This window comes from Miniopterus schreibersii, assembly GCF_964146895.1.
Source record: "Miniopterus schreibersii genome assembly, chromosome: 17".
Lineage (NCBI taxonomy): Eukaryota > Metazoa > Chordata > Mammalia > Chiroptera > Miniopteridae > Miniopterus > Miniopterus schreibersii.
Genome location: NC_138117.1, coordinates 23,611,101 through 23,623,975, shown reverse-complemented (window position 1 = coordinate 23,623,975; position 12,875 = coordinate 23,611,101). Strand labels below are relative to the sequence as shown.

The window sequence follows — 12,875 nt, the reverse complement described above, 5'->3', positions numbered from 1 at the left end:
CACATGTTTTTCTGTGTTCACTTGGCCATATACCTGGTGTCTTAAAATATAATATTTTGAGTCTTAAATTAATTAGACTTGATGAAATGAGTTCCATATTGACTTTTTGTCAAAATTTATTGTTTGCTCTAAATTTATAGGTCCCTAAATTTATGTCATTCTTTTACATGTTATTTTGAGCTCATATAATAGGAAGTACTAATAGCTTTAAATATAAAAGACTTATTATAATTACTAGTCTATGTGTACACTCAGGGAAGTACTTCCCTGGTGTGTTCTGAAAGATTCTGGCATGATTTTTAAATAGTAATGGAAACTGCCAGCTTGGCAGTTGCTTCTTTTCATGTAATTCACCAACGCTTATTGACGTTATACAGACTGGAAGGCATGGTCTCTCTGCCATCGTCGAACAATATAAGGAATATATTTCTTCACAGGTTTTTTTCTCCCCCATTCCACACAGGTGCATTTTTTTCCATTTTCTGTTTCTCCTGGCACGTGGTAATGTTCCATTCCATGTAAATACATTTTGTCCATTATCTTGAGCTCTTTATTCATTTTAGCACTTATTTCCACCCCATACTAGGGCAGCAAGAGAATCTTTCAGGATATTTACATTGTAGCCTAAAAGCTCTTAACTTTACGCTTTTGTCTTATCTTTTTGTTCCTGTTCTCTGGCAGCCTCTGGCTCATAGTAGAAATTTAATATTCTTGATGCATCAAATTGACTAAAACTGTTTATCTTCTCTAGATTTTATCTGTTAGATTTTATAGGGTCCCATTTGTATTTCTATAAGTATAATCTGTATTAACTGTTAACCAAATTGAGTTTGGTTACTGCCTTTCTGTTGAATCAAATGTCTCTTATTGTTTTATTATAAAGTCCCACTATGAAAACATATAGAACTCTCCCTGAATTTTCCTTTGATCTTCATGTGTGTTTGATTTGGGGTTGTCTCCTGTCTTCCTAACAGGGCTGTTAGACTTGAATGCTTGTTCCATGTTTAGTTATATGATCAGAAAGAACATCTGTCTCTGTGTATTTTGGGCTTAAAAGCTTATGTTATACTGATTTTATTGTCTTAGATTATCTCAGTCTTTAATATATAGTGACTCTCACACAAGGGTAGATCCTATTATACTCGGAAGCTTTTACTGCTTCTCACTTTAAGGATAAAAGTTGTTGCTTGGCATTTCCCTTTGCCCTGACTTTCTTTGTTACAGTGTTTTCTTTATTTCCTACCATGCTGCCTGGTCATTACTTCCCTGTTTACAAACATATTCAGTGGTTTATCCATATTTGTAATTTAGTCTCTCCTTTAAATTGTGAGCACACCAGCCTCTGCTTATTGCTGTGGTATTGTAGACTAAGGTCAGATTTTTAAATTTTAGTTTGTTCCCAATTGTCTTGAAATCATATCTGGTTGTTTCAAAAACAACATTTCTGTAATAGTTCGTGGAGATACAACAGGAAACAATAATCTCATGTCTTTTTCTCTGCCTTTTTCATCATGAATGTTCCTACCTCCTTCCTATAACACTTTCCTTATCAAGCAGTGCTTGAAGAGATGAGCACTGCTGTATTGACTTGAATTAGGAAACAGCATTCTGCCCCATGTGTGTGTTTTTAAAAACTTATCTAGTTTCCAGGTGATCAAGAGGTGCCTGCTTGGAAAACCCGTGATTTCTTATCTCCTGGATATCTTCTGTAACTTCATAGCATAAATTAGGCAACGGATATGGATTAGACCTTAATCGTAATACAGCTGAATGGCAGTTTAATCCTACTTTGGAGAATTGGGGAAATTGGAGATTTAACTTCAGGCTTAATTTTGTATGTTGCCCATTAAGGCCTTGTGTACTTTCTTTTCTTCTTTCTCAGCTCACTAATAAGGGAATTAAGAATGTAATAAATAAGGACCTATGTTCAAGTTCTGAGTTTGAGCATAAGAGGGACCCAACATAACACATAACCCATAACGGAAGAGTGGAAATGCCCAATCCATAACATAATAAGACTAATCTTTTAAAAGGGTTTTATATCAAGTATTTTATCAAATCCTGTCAAAATGAACAATGAATTCTGCAAACTAAGGTTATTAGGGGAAAGAATATTGGTTATACAGTTTATTCTCATGTTAACATTGATCTAACTTTATAAATAACTCACTTTTTTGATTTGTAATAAAGCTTGGATTGTCTATATATTCATTTTAAAGTAATGAGTTTGCCTATTTTGAAATCTTTTAAATGTGTGCATTTATTTCTGTCGTACATAAAAGTTTACAGTGGTCTTTGTGTTGAAGTTCTGCTATAAAGAAGAATAAATCTGGTATTGTTAAATACTGTTGAAATTATATGTTTAAAAACATTTGAACCTGAAATTAATATATCAATTATACCTTAAATAACTTTCCCAGTGTCACAGGTAAAAATGGCAGAGCTGGGATTTAAACTCAGGTGTATGACCCCAAAGCCCATGTCTACATACACCGTGCTGTAGCCTGTCCGTATCAGTGTGTGCTCCTCTACTAAAAACCATTGCTCTAAGCACCTAGCTGCCCCTCCACCCCGCATTTATCCATATGTGCTAAATGTAAAAACTCTCCCAAGAAAATGTGTCTCATAGATAGAGATGAGTGTACTCATTCTGTATTAACAGTAGGCTTTCAGATATAGCTCCTGTTCTTTTTGAGGAAAATTAAAGAAAGGGGAGGTTAGAATATAGGTCTTCAGATTTTTTTTATTCAATTATTATTCACCATGACCTTGCCCTAGAGTTAAAACCTTACAGCACTGAATTTAAAAAAAAAAATTTTAAACAGTCTCCAGGGGTAATTCATAATTATATGCATCTAAATGATTTTTATGGTTTTACGGTTGCAGATTCAGTGACTGGAGGGCTCCCTCTTGTGGACCATTAAAGCAAGTCTCAAGATCCAAAGGCTTTTGTTGTTAATACCTTCTTCTGTCTCATAACTAAGTATCAGTGAAGTTTTCTGCTGTGCCATTGAGATGACAGAGAAGAGGGTCTGTGGAGAGCTGGGAGGAATACTGCCAGAGATGTGTTGATTCTCCATCCCTTTTGTTTCTTTAACCGATTGCCTGTATTGCCTATCTACTTTCTAATGTGAGGGAAAAGCAAGAGAAAAGTATTGCTTCTGAATTTGCCTGCTATCCCACATTTCATTTTTTTGGCTCAGAGAAGCTAAGACTGAGTGACTGGAAGTAATTCCTGTGATCATTAAGTAACATCGCTCATTTAGTTTTGGTGGAGGCTGATTAGTTTGTTCACAGTCACATAGCGAGGTAATGTGATATTTTAAGAGAGAACCAGCAAAGCCAGCAGCTCTTTAATAGTAACTTGATTAATTCATGGGACCTGTTGGCTTTCTAAGCTGGATTGGAATGTAGGTAACCATGTAAACTAGAACAAGCCTGGGACTTAAATAGTCCTAGCCTGGCAAAGGCTGGGCCTTAATAAAGACAACTTTTATCTGTTGTGTATTATGCTATGAAATAAATAATGGAGTATCTCATATTATAGAATGAGCTCATGAGAATACTGGTAATAGGGTCAGACTTTATGTATTATGGTCAGAGAGTGAAGTTTAGTAATTATCTAAATTAAAGTGCTCATTAAGTTCTTAGAGTCACTGTTTTCTGTTCCCAGTGCCCTCTTTTATATATTCCTAATTACTTACACAACTTGATGCTCTTCTCTGAGTAGCCTCTACTTGCTTGTTTCAATATAAGAATTTTAGTTCTAATTATCATAGGGAGCGTGTGCGTACACATGCGTGCGTGTTGCGTGTAGAGGGAAAGAATCGGGGGGGGGGCGAGGAACAAACCTGAAGAAACTAAAAATGCCTGTCTTCAGTGAGTTCATCATGCTTCATCCTTGATTTATAGTTATTGATTCCTTTCCTTAGGTCATATTTTGGAAGCTCTTCTGGAACAGTTATCTAATTTTCTTTTAGAAAACTTAGTCTCCAGTTTGGCATTGTGTTTTCGAAGTCATTGATGTGTGTGCTCCTATGTGCTGATTCTACTTCTGAGGGTTTATTTTAAGGGAAACAGTCAGGATGTGCTCACAGATTGAGCTATAAGAATGTCTACTTCAGAATTGTTTGTAAGAAGAACGAAGGTTAGAAACAGCCTAACAGCAAGAATTATGTAAAGGGGACTCACCCTGGAGTACAAAGTTAAATATTTTACGTGCCACACTTGGCCTGTGATCTGGGCTGAGGAGAGAGGTAGGTGCAGTTCCCCAGCGCCCAATTTAGAGAAATAGCAGAGGCATGTTTGTAAGAAGCAGGCTGTCTCTGGCAGAGAAGAAGAGAGCAGTTTGGGTAGTAAAGCTTGGAGGGCTTCTCTGCTCTCTCCTAAAACTTCACTTTGCTCTCTCCTAAGACTTCACTTGCATTTGTGTTAAGAACTTGGTGTAAAGGATTAGTCCAGAAAAATTCAGCCCATTCAGTAATGACTCTTTAAAACAAAGAAACAGGCACATCAGGTAATTAAGCAAAACAGTGTAAGAGAGCAGCAGACCGAAACAGTGATTGATAAGCACTTTATGAAGAAGGTTGCCATCAAACTGATGAAAATTGTGACCAAATTTTCTACCATCCACTTTAAAAACTACATGAAGCAATAACTTCATTGTAAAGAACAACTCCAAGAAATCAGGGGAAAAGATAAGACAACAAAAGTAACTGAAACATGTACATTCAGAATCAGGAAATAGAAGGAGCAAATGTTTCAACATATCTCAGAAATGAGGACATTTGGTAGGAATACAAGGTAATGAACATAGCAGATAGAAATGGGAAAACAGAAAGAAACAAGTAGTTTAAAAGATTTGGGGAGAACATACTTGAGATGTAGCAGATGGGCAAAGGTGTTTCAAGATAACAGTCTCTGAATAATAAAACTAAAATAGTGGAACAGAATTAATATTTAGAGACATAATTCAAGAAAACTTTTCAGCAATAACAGAATAAAATTACCTTAAGGAAATACAGTATTTGAAATGATACCTCATTAGGATTTGAGATGTTTTAGTGGTGTAATTGTTCAAGTCTCAAATGTAACTTGGGACCTGGTTTCTCAAGATGAAGCGTAATTTCAAGCTAGATTTTGTCTTTCTGTTCCATAATGTGTGTGTAGTGTACTGCAGCAGTAGGGTGGGAAATGATACCTAGAAGTTAAAAAAAAAAAAAAAAAAGCTGATTATTAATTCGGCCTCACTCCTCATTAGCTTCCTAAATGCTGTCCAAATTGGCCACTTACCCCTTCATTTTTAGTTCTTTCATAGGAATGCAAATAAAGTACCCCTTCTCTCCTAGAAATGTGGTATAATGATTGATTGATTTAACAATTATTTGTGTGTAACTAGAAAAGGGGTGTTACAAGGTAGTAGACGGACAGTGTTGACTTGCTGTACTCACCACCTACTTCTTCTCTTTCAGCTCAATCTGAAATTGAAGTTTCTGTGTCTGCAAGGAACATCAGAAGGTTACTGAGTTTCCAACGGTATCTTAGATCGTCACGCTTTTTTCGTGGTACTACCGTTTCAAATTCTCTAAACATTTTAGATGATGATTATAATGGACAAGCCAAGGTGTGTATAGCTTTTTCAAGAAATGCTAACTTTTTGATAAGTTTAATGAAGCTGCTTCCCATCTGATACTTATTTATAGAGCCTTTTTTTAATATGTGAAAATCAGTTGAGCCCATTTTCCAGGTTTTTTGTTAAGAGCAAGGGAAATTTCTGAAGTAACTGAATAAATAAAAATGTTTTTATTTATTATAACATTAAGTAACAAGTAGAGCAACCGAACATTGAACTGTAAGATTGCAAGGCTCTTAATGCTGGGAAGAATATTATGCACAATCTGGTTTAATTTCTGTATTCAAAAGATAAGGAAACTGTGGCCTAAGGAGCAAAAGGGACTTATAGCTTTGATTATAGGTAAACCAGCACAGAAAGTTAGGGCTCTTGACTTCCAAATGATTTCCAGTCTCTTACATCAGTGAAATATTTTGAGGGTTTAGGTGTTTCTTCATTAAACCCAGTGATTGTGAGCATTATTTTCTTTGCCTAGTTTAAAAGAAATGTCTTAATGAAGGTGGAAGGTTACATGGGCTTGTTTTTGATCAAATGAGAATTTTTAATCTTACGTCTCTATATTTTTAGAATTATCTTGGTCTTAATATTTTAGGCCAGATTTTATAAGTTTGTGTAGATAGGGCTGGAGTACCTTTATGATGACGTTAAAGTAGAAAAACTTGCTTCAGTGGAAAGTGTTTGTGCTTTCTTTAAACTTTAAAAAGTTCACAAGGTCTGTTTAGAATGAGAATATCGATCTGTGTATGATTGGTTCTGGATACTAGCACAATTAATCTCTACTAGTAGTCTTAGTATTGCTTATGTTGATCTATTTATAAACGTATACAACAATGAAATGTTGGAAACAAAATTCATTTTTTTCTTAAAGTCCACAAAATTTTCAAGTTATAAGTATATAGTGTAAAAATATAATCTATTTGGTTTTTAAGGTCACTGTGGAATTTATTTGTTTGGCTGAAATACACATCAATCTAAAAATTAATGTAGTAAATGCTACTGTTTTATAAGGATATTTAAAGAATATGAATAAATACCCATAAGTTGGGAGTGTTTTCCAAAAAATAGGAATAACATAATTTAAGCATAGCAGAGTACAGTTGTCAGATGCCTAGGCTCCAGAATCAGACCTCCTGATTTAAGACCCCAGCTCTATTGCTTTCTAGCTGGGCAAGTTAGTTCCTTTTTGCTTGTTTCCCCATCTATAAATGAGACTTGAAAACAGTGCCTACTTGGTAGGGTTGGTGTGAAGAGTAAGAGGAATAAAGCACTTTTAACAGTACCTGGAATATAGTAAGTACTCAGTTGTTATAACTTATTTTTACTAGATTTTAAAAATCTAGTTTCTAGACCATGCAACATATGAACCACACTTCTGTGATGTTAAATTATGTTAGAATTCTTGAAAGTTTGTGGGAGTATAGGAACAAGTTATAAAAAGCACTAACCTTACTTATACATTTATTCATTGCAAAACAAAATGATATTTGGTTTTTCAAATTGAGCCTTTAGACATTTTTTGGAGCCTGCTGGAAAGGCAATGATTAAAAGGACAATGATGTATAGCATTTCTTACAGTAAATCAATCACTTTCCATTTTCATTAACTTCTCTATGAACCATCTACAAAAGATAGTGTTATTGAAATTAAATTACAGTAGGAATGTTTGGTTTTCATTTCAGTGTATGCTGGGAAAAGTTGGAAATTGGAATTTTGATATCTTTCTATTTGATAGACTAACAAATGGTAAGTGAAGACTTTGACTTACTCAAATTAATGTGTTCTCTAGCTACTGCACTGCCGGCACGGCCCCTGGCGGGTTGCTGCTCCCGGCTACTTAGGTCAGGAGCCCTCTGCTGGGGGGGAGCATCATTTTGTGTCCTTATGACTGACCTATAAGCCTGGAGTCAGTCTCATAAACGTAGTTGATTATTACTCTTAGCGGTAATCAAAAAACCAGTGGCCATCACTTGGCCACTCCTCCTTAAGGCTGCTATCGTTAATAACCCCAGTGCACGTTATTATCTCGTGTACCGGATTTTCCTTTTTTGTTTCTTTTGGATTGTGGCCATTTACAGTGACATCTTGTGATACTGTATCCCAGCTTCGATGGGTGCGGAGACGGGGTAGATCCCGACCTCCCGGGAGGCGCCCCTTCCTCCGCGCCGCCTCCCAGGCTTTTCTTCCTCCGTGCGTCCGGGCGGGCGTGGTGCCTCCCTCCGGCTGCGCCCCCTGGCGGGGGGGGGGGGCAGGTCTCCAGGGGGCGGGTCAGCCTGCGGGCGGTGAGTGGTTTGGAAAAACGGGCGATTCTGCTCTGTTCACCCCCTCCCCGATTTTTTTGTTTTGGGGGAGGGTTCGTGTCTCCTCATTCTCTTTGGGGATCAGTTTTATTTAGGGTAAATTTTTTGGCATAAACAACTACGTGTAGTTCAAGTGGACTTGAGCCTTGTGTCTCAGTGTCGTCTTAGTAAATGAAGCGGAGTGGAGAGCACACGGGGGAGCCAGCCCGGCCCTTCAGAGAGAACCGAGGCTCCTGCTGGGCTCGGGAATCGCTGTTTCTTACTTTCCTTTGGAATGCAGCTCCTTCCGTGAGGAAGCCACGCACGGGGAGAGGGGGTCAGGGTGGGCGAGGCTTCCCGGCGTCGCGCGTGTCCCGCGGAGCCGCGAGGCGCGCGGAGTGGAAGCACCTGTGACCGCCTGTCTGTCCGGTGACTGCCGACAGAAATGGGCAGAATTGTGAGGACAGCGCGGGCGCCGGGTCAGCGGAGCCTCGGCCGCTTCCCCGCCCTTTTGCGGCCCCTCCCCCGCTCCCCGTGCGGGCTCCTCCCCGCGGCCGCTCGCTGCTCCCGCCGCCGCTGGAGTGTCGCTTATCTCAAGATAACAGGAAAAAACAGGTGATTCTGCTCTGTCGCCCCCCCCCACGCGCCCGATTTTTTTGTTTTTTGGGGGGGGGGGGAGAGTGTTCATGTCTCCTTATTCTCTTTGGGGATCAGTCTTATTTAGGGTGAGTTTTTTAGAAAACCTCCAAGGCTTAGCTTATAAAACTGCATGTTCTACAGTTATTACTCGTATGTGGGACATTTGTCACACCTTGGAACGCCGACTTCTCTGGATTCTGCGTGTGAGCCTTGCCGGTCGGGTGGTGCGGGGCGCGCAGGGCGGGGCGGAGGGGAGGCCCGGGCCCCGGTAGCTCATCAGCTCCTTTTGGAGCAGGCGCTCGGTTGGGGGAGCCGCCCCCCTGATTCGACAGCCGGTGGCACAGGGGTTCCGCCAACTGCAGCCGCCGGCTCTCGGGGCTTCTGCACGCGGAGAGTCCGGGGGCAGCTCCTTCGGCGCGCTGCTCGGTCAGCACTGCCTCCCTTCCCAAACCGCTCAGCCTGACCGAGCTCTGGATGACACGAGGACACGAGGACACGGCATCCAAGTGTATTGTTTTCCCCTCTTGCTTTTGATCCCGTGCTCTCTGTATTTCTTGCCCTGGTATTTTTCCAAATGATACTGTGACGGCCGTCAAGACACATGGCCCCTGGCTGGTCCGCTGCAAGGAGGAAAGCAGGATACATCTGATGTTCCTTCCACAGGAATGAGAGTGAGGTTACATGAGATGGCAAGATGCGCTTGTCACCCCTGAAAGTACCTGGCGCCTGAGGTCCTTGTCCCCGGGCCTGTGTCCTGGAGGTAGCCTAGCCCTGTAGTCTCCGTCTGAATCACCTTCTGGAAACCACCAGGGGCCATTGTACCTTTGGCAGTTCTGTCCTCTGATATGTCTTTATGAAGGTAGCTTTTTCATAAGTACAGTTTTTCCCCCAAGAAAGTGCCTGTTTCCACTTTCATATAAAATAAGTTCCCCTGTGCCCATGTCCTGTTTAACACGTCATCTGAGCATCACTTGTTCTGAAACGTTTCCTTGATTTGTGTCTTTGTTCACTGGTGTCGACATAGTTGGTATCTTATAAACAAAGTGAGAAAAAAACGTCACGTTAGCTTTTCGATTCCACGTGGGCGGTACGCTTTAATGGGCTGGTTCTTGTCACACTCCTGTGATGTTGTTGGTGGAGCCCGTTATGGAAGAACTTACACGTGTTTCTCACTGCAGCGTGCCCGATTCCAGAAAGGGCATTTTACTATTAGATTGCAGCCTTCCTGAAGCTTATTCTACGCCCTAGACATTGGTCGTTTGTTTCATTAGGTGAGGGAAAGGATTTTTGGGAGAACACTATCAAAACCAAAATATACAGAATGAATATACATTTTTAAAAATTGAGGTATAATTGACATAACATTATATTAGCTTCAGGTGTATAATGTAATGATAAGATACGAGATATAGATATAAATGTAGATATAGATATAGATATATGGGGCAAAATAATCACCACAAAATGTCTAGTTAACATCTATCACAATACATTATTGCAAATTTCTTGTGACAAGAATTTTTAAGATCTATTCTCTTAGCAACTTTCAAATGTGCAGCACAGTATCCTTAGCTGTAGTCACCATGCTGTACATTACAACTCAGGACTTATTTATATACTTATTTTATAACTGGAAATTTGTATCTTTTGGCCCCCTTTGCCCATTTTTCCACCCCCAGCCCTGCCTCTGACAAGCACAATTTGTTTTTTCTATGTGCTCAGCTTTTGTGTTTGTTTTTTTAGATTCTACATATACCTGAGATTATACGGCATTTGTCTTTCTCGGACTTATTTCACTTAGCATGCTCTCAAAGTCCATGTTGTTGCAGATGGCAAGCTTTTATTTATTTATATATATTTGTTTATTGAATTTATTGGGGTGCCATTGGTTAATATTATATAGGTGTAAGTGTGCAGTTTTATAACTCATCATCTGTACGCTGTACTGTGTGTTCACCACCCCAAGTCAAGTCTCCTTCCTTCACCGTATGTCCCCCTTTACCCACTTCTACCGCCCTCCACCCCCTTTTCTCTCTGGTGACCACTATACTGTTGTCTGGGTCTATGAGGTTGTTTTTTGATGTGGGGTTTGTTCTTTTTTTTTCTTAATCCCTTCACCTTTTTCATCCAACCCTCATCCCTCTGACAGCTGTGATCTCTGTATCTATGAGTCTGTTTCTATTTTGTTTGTTAGTTTATTTTATTCATTAGATTCCACATATGAGTGAATCATGTGGTGTTTGTCTTTCTCTGACTGGCTTATTTCACTTAGCGTAATATTCTCCAGGTCCATCCATCTTGTCGTAAAAGGTAAGATTTCCTTCTTTTTAACAACCAAGTAGTATTTCATTGTGTAAATGTACCACAGCTCTTTTATCCATTCATCTACTGATGGGCACTTGGGCTGCTTCTAAATCTTGGTTATTGTAAATAACACCACAATGAATGTAAGGGTACATATATTCTTTCTAATCAGTAGTGTTTTGGGTTTTTTCAGATATATTACCAGAAAGTGGAATACCTGGGTCATAAGGCATTTCCATTTTTATTTTTTTTATTTTGGGGGTAACTCCATACTGCTTTCCACAGTGGCTGCAGCAGTCTGCATTCCCACCAACAGTGCATGAGGGTTCCGTTTTCTCCACACCCTCACCAACACTTGTTGTTTGTTGACATATAGATCCATGCAAAAGAACAGAGAGCCCAGAAATAAACCCAGGCCTTATGGTCAAATTAGTATTTGACAAAGGAGGCAAGAACACACAATGGGATAAAGATTGTCTATTCAGTAAATGGTGTTGGGAAAATTGGATGGATACGTGCAAAAAAAGAAAGAAAGAAACCTAGACCATCTTCTTACCCCATACACAAGAATAAAATCAAAATGGATTGAAGACTTAAATGTTAGACTCTAAACCATAAAAATCCTAGAAGAAAACATAGGCAGTTAAATCTCAAACATTTCTCTTAGCAAATTTTTTCTATCTCAGGCAAGAGAAACAAAACAAAAAATAAAGAGATGGGACTACATTAAATTTAAAAGTTTTTGCACAGAAAAGGAAACCATAAGCAAAATAAAAAGACAGTCTACTGAATGGGAGAACATATTCACCAGTGATATATCTGATAAGGGGTTAATATCCAAAATTTACTAAGAACTTATAAAACTCAACACCAAAAAAAAAAAAAAAAATCCAATTTTAAAAAATGGGCAAAGGACCTGAATAGACACTTCTCCAAAGTGGACATACAGATGCCAATAGACACATGAAAAGATGCTCAGCATCACTAATTGTCAGAGAGATGCACATTGCAGCCACAATGAGATACCACCTCACACCTGTCACAGTGGCTATCAACATTAAGTCAAGCTTTCCTTCTTTTTTATGTCTAACATTCCACTTTTCATATTATTTCAATAACATTCCGTATTCACGTATATCAGTTTCATTCCTCTAGCCATAGACACTTAGGTTGCTTCCGTGCCTTGGCTATTGTAAATAATGCCACAGTGAATGTTGAGATGCCTCAATCCTGTGAGTTTAGTGTTTCAGATGTCTTCAGATAAATAACAGAAGTGAGATTGCCAAATCATATGATAGTTCTATTTTTAATTTTTTGAGATGCCGTTATACTGTTTTTTGTAGTGCTTGCACCAATTTACATTCCCACGAACAGTGCCCAAGGGTCACTTTTCTCTACATTCTCATCAACACTTCTTGCCTTTTCGATAATCACCATTCTTGCTGGTGTGAGGTGACATCTCATTGTGGTTTTGATATGTGATACTGAGCATCTTTTCATATGTCTGTTGACCATCTGTATGTCAGATGGAAAAATGTCTTTTCAGATCCTCTGCCCATTTTTTAATTGGATAGTTTGTTTGAATATACATTCTGAACTATCTATGAATATACCCAAAGAAAATTTGTTTGTTACAACAGTAGTAGCAGAAATATAGTTCACTTTCCCACAAATACTTCCAAACCGCACGGGCTCATGTTTGTACCAGTAGAGTGTTATCAGGATTTGAATGCATTTTAACATTTAATTTCATAAAAATAAAATATTTGAAATGTAGGTTTCCCCCCCCTTTTGAAGGCGATATGCCAGGTAGTTTTGAAAAAGAATCTCTTTTGGGCTGCCACATTCTTTATAGTGTTGCCCATGCAAATATTCTTCCAGTTAATTTACTTTTTTCCTCAGCCATGGGCTTCTGTTGACAATTGTTTAGGCAGTTTTAGATAATGAGTTTAGTCCAATAGTTCTTTATAATTCTTCATAAATACTATTACTAAAAATTTTCAGTATGGGACTAGTTACGTCTT

The 12,875-nt window shown here is 38.8% G+C and overlaps 1 protein-coding gene across 4 annotated transcripts in view; it reads left to right on the top strand.

Moving 5' to 3' along the window:
* PDE7A (phosphodiesterase 7A) overlaps positions 1–12,875 on the top strand; it is a gene marked incomplete at its 5' end in the record, with an annotated part of 157,338 nt that overhangs the window by 128,119 nt on the left and 16,344 nt on the right. For all 4 annotated transcript variants that reach the window (XM_081116882.1, XM_081116881.1, XM_081116880.1 and 1 more), the window contains 2 exons: positions 5,472–5,623; positions 7,312–7,375. In XM_081116882.1, the coding sequence (XP_080973008.1) occupies positions 5,472–5,623; positions 7,312–7,375 (216 nt within the window). The remainder of the gene's footprint in view (positions 1–5,471; positions 5,624–7,311; positions 7,376–12,875) is intronic.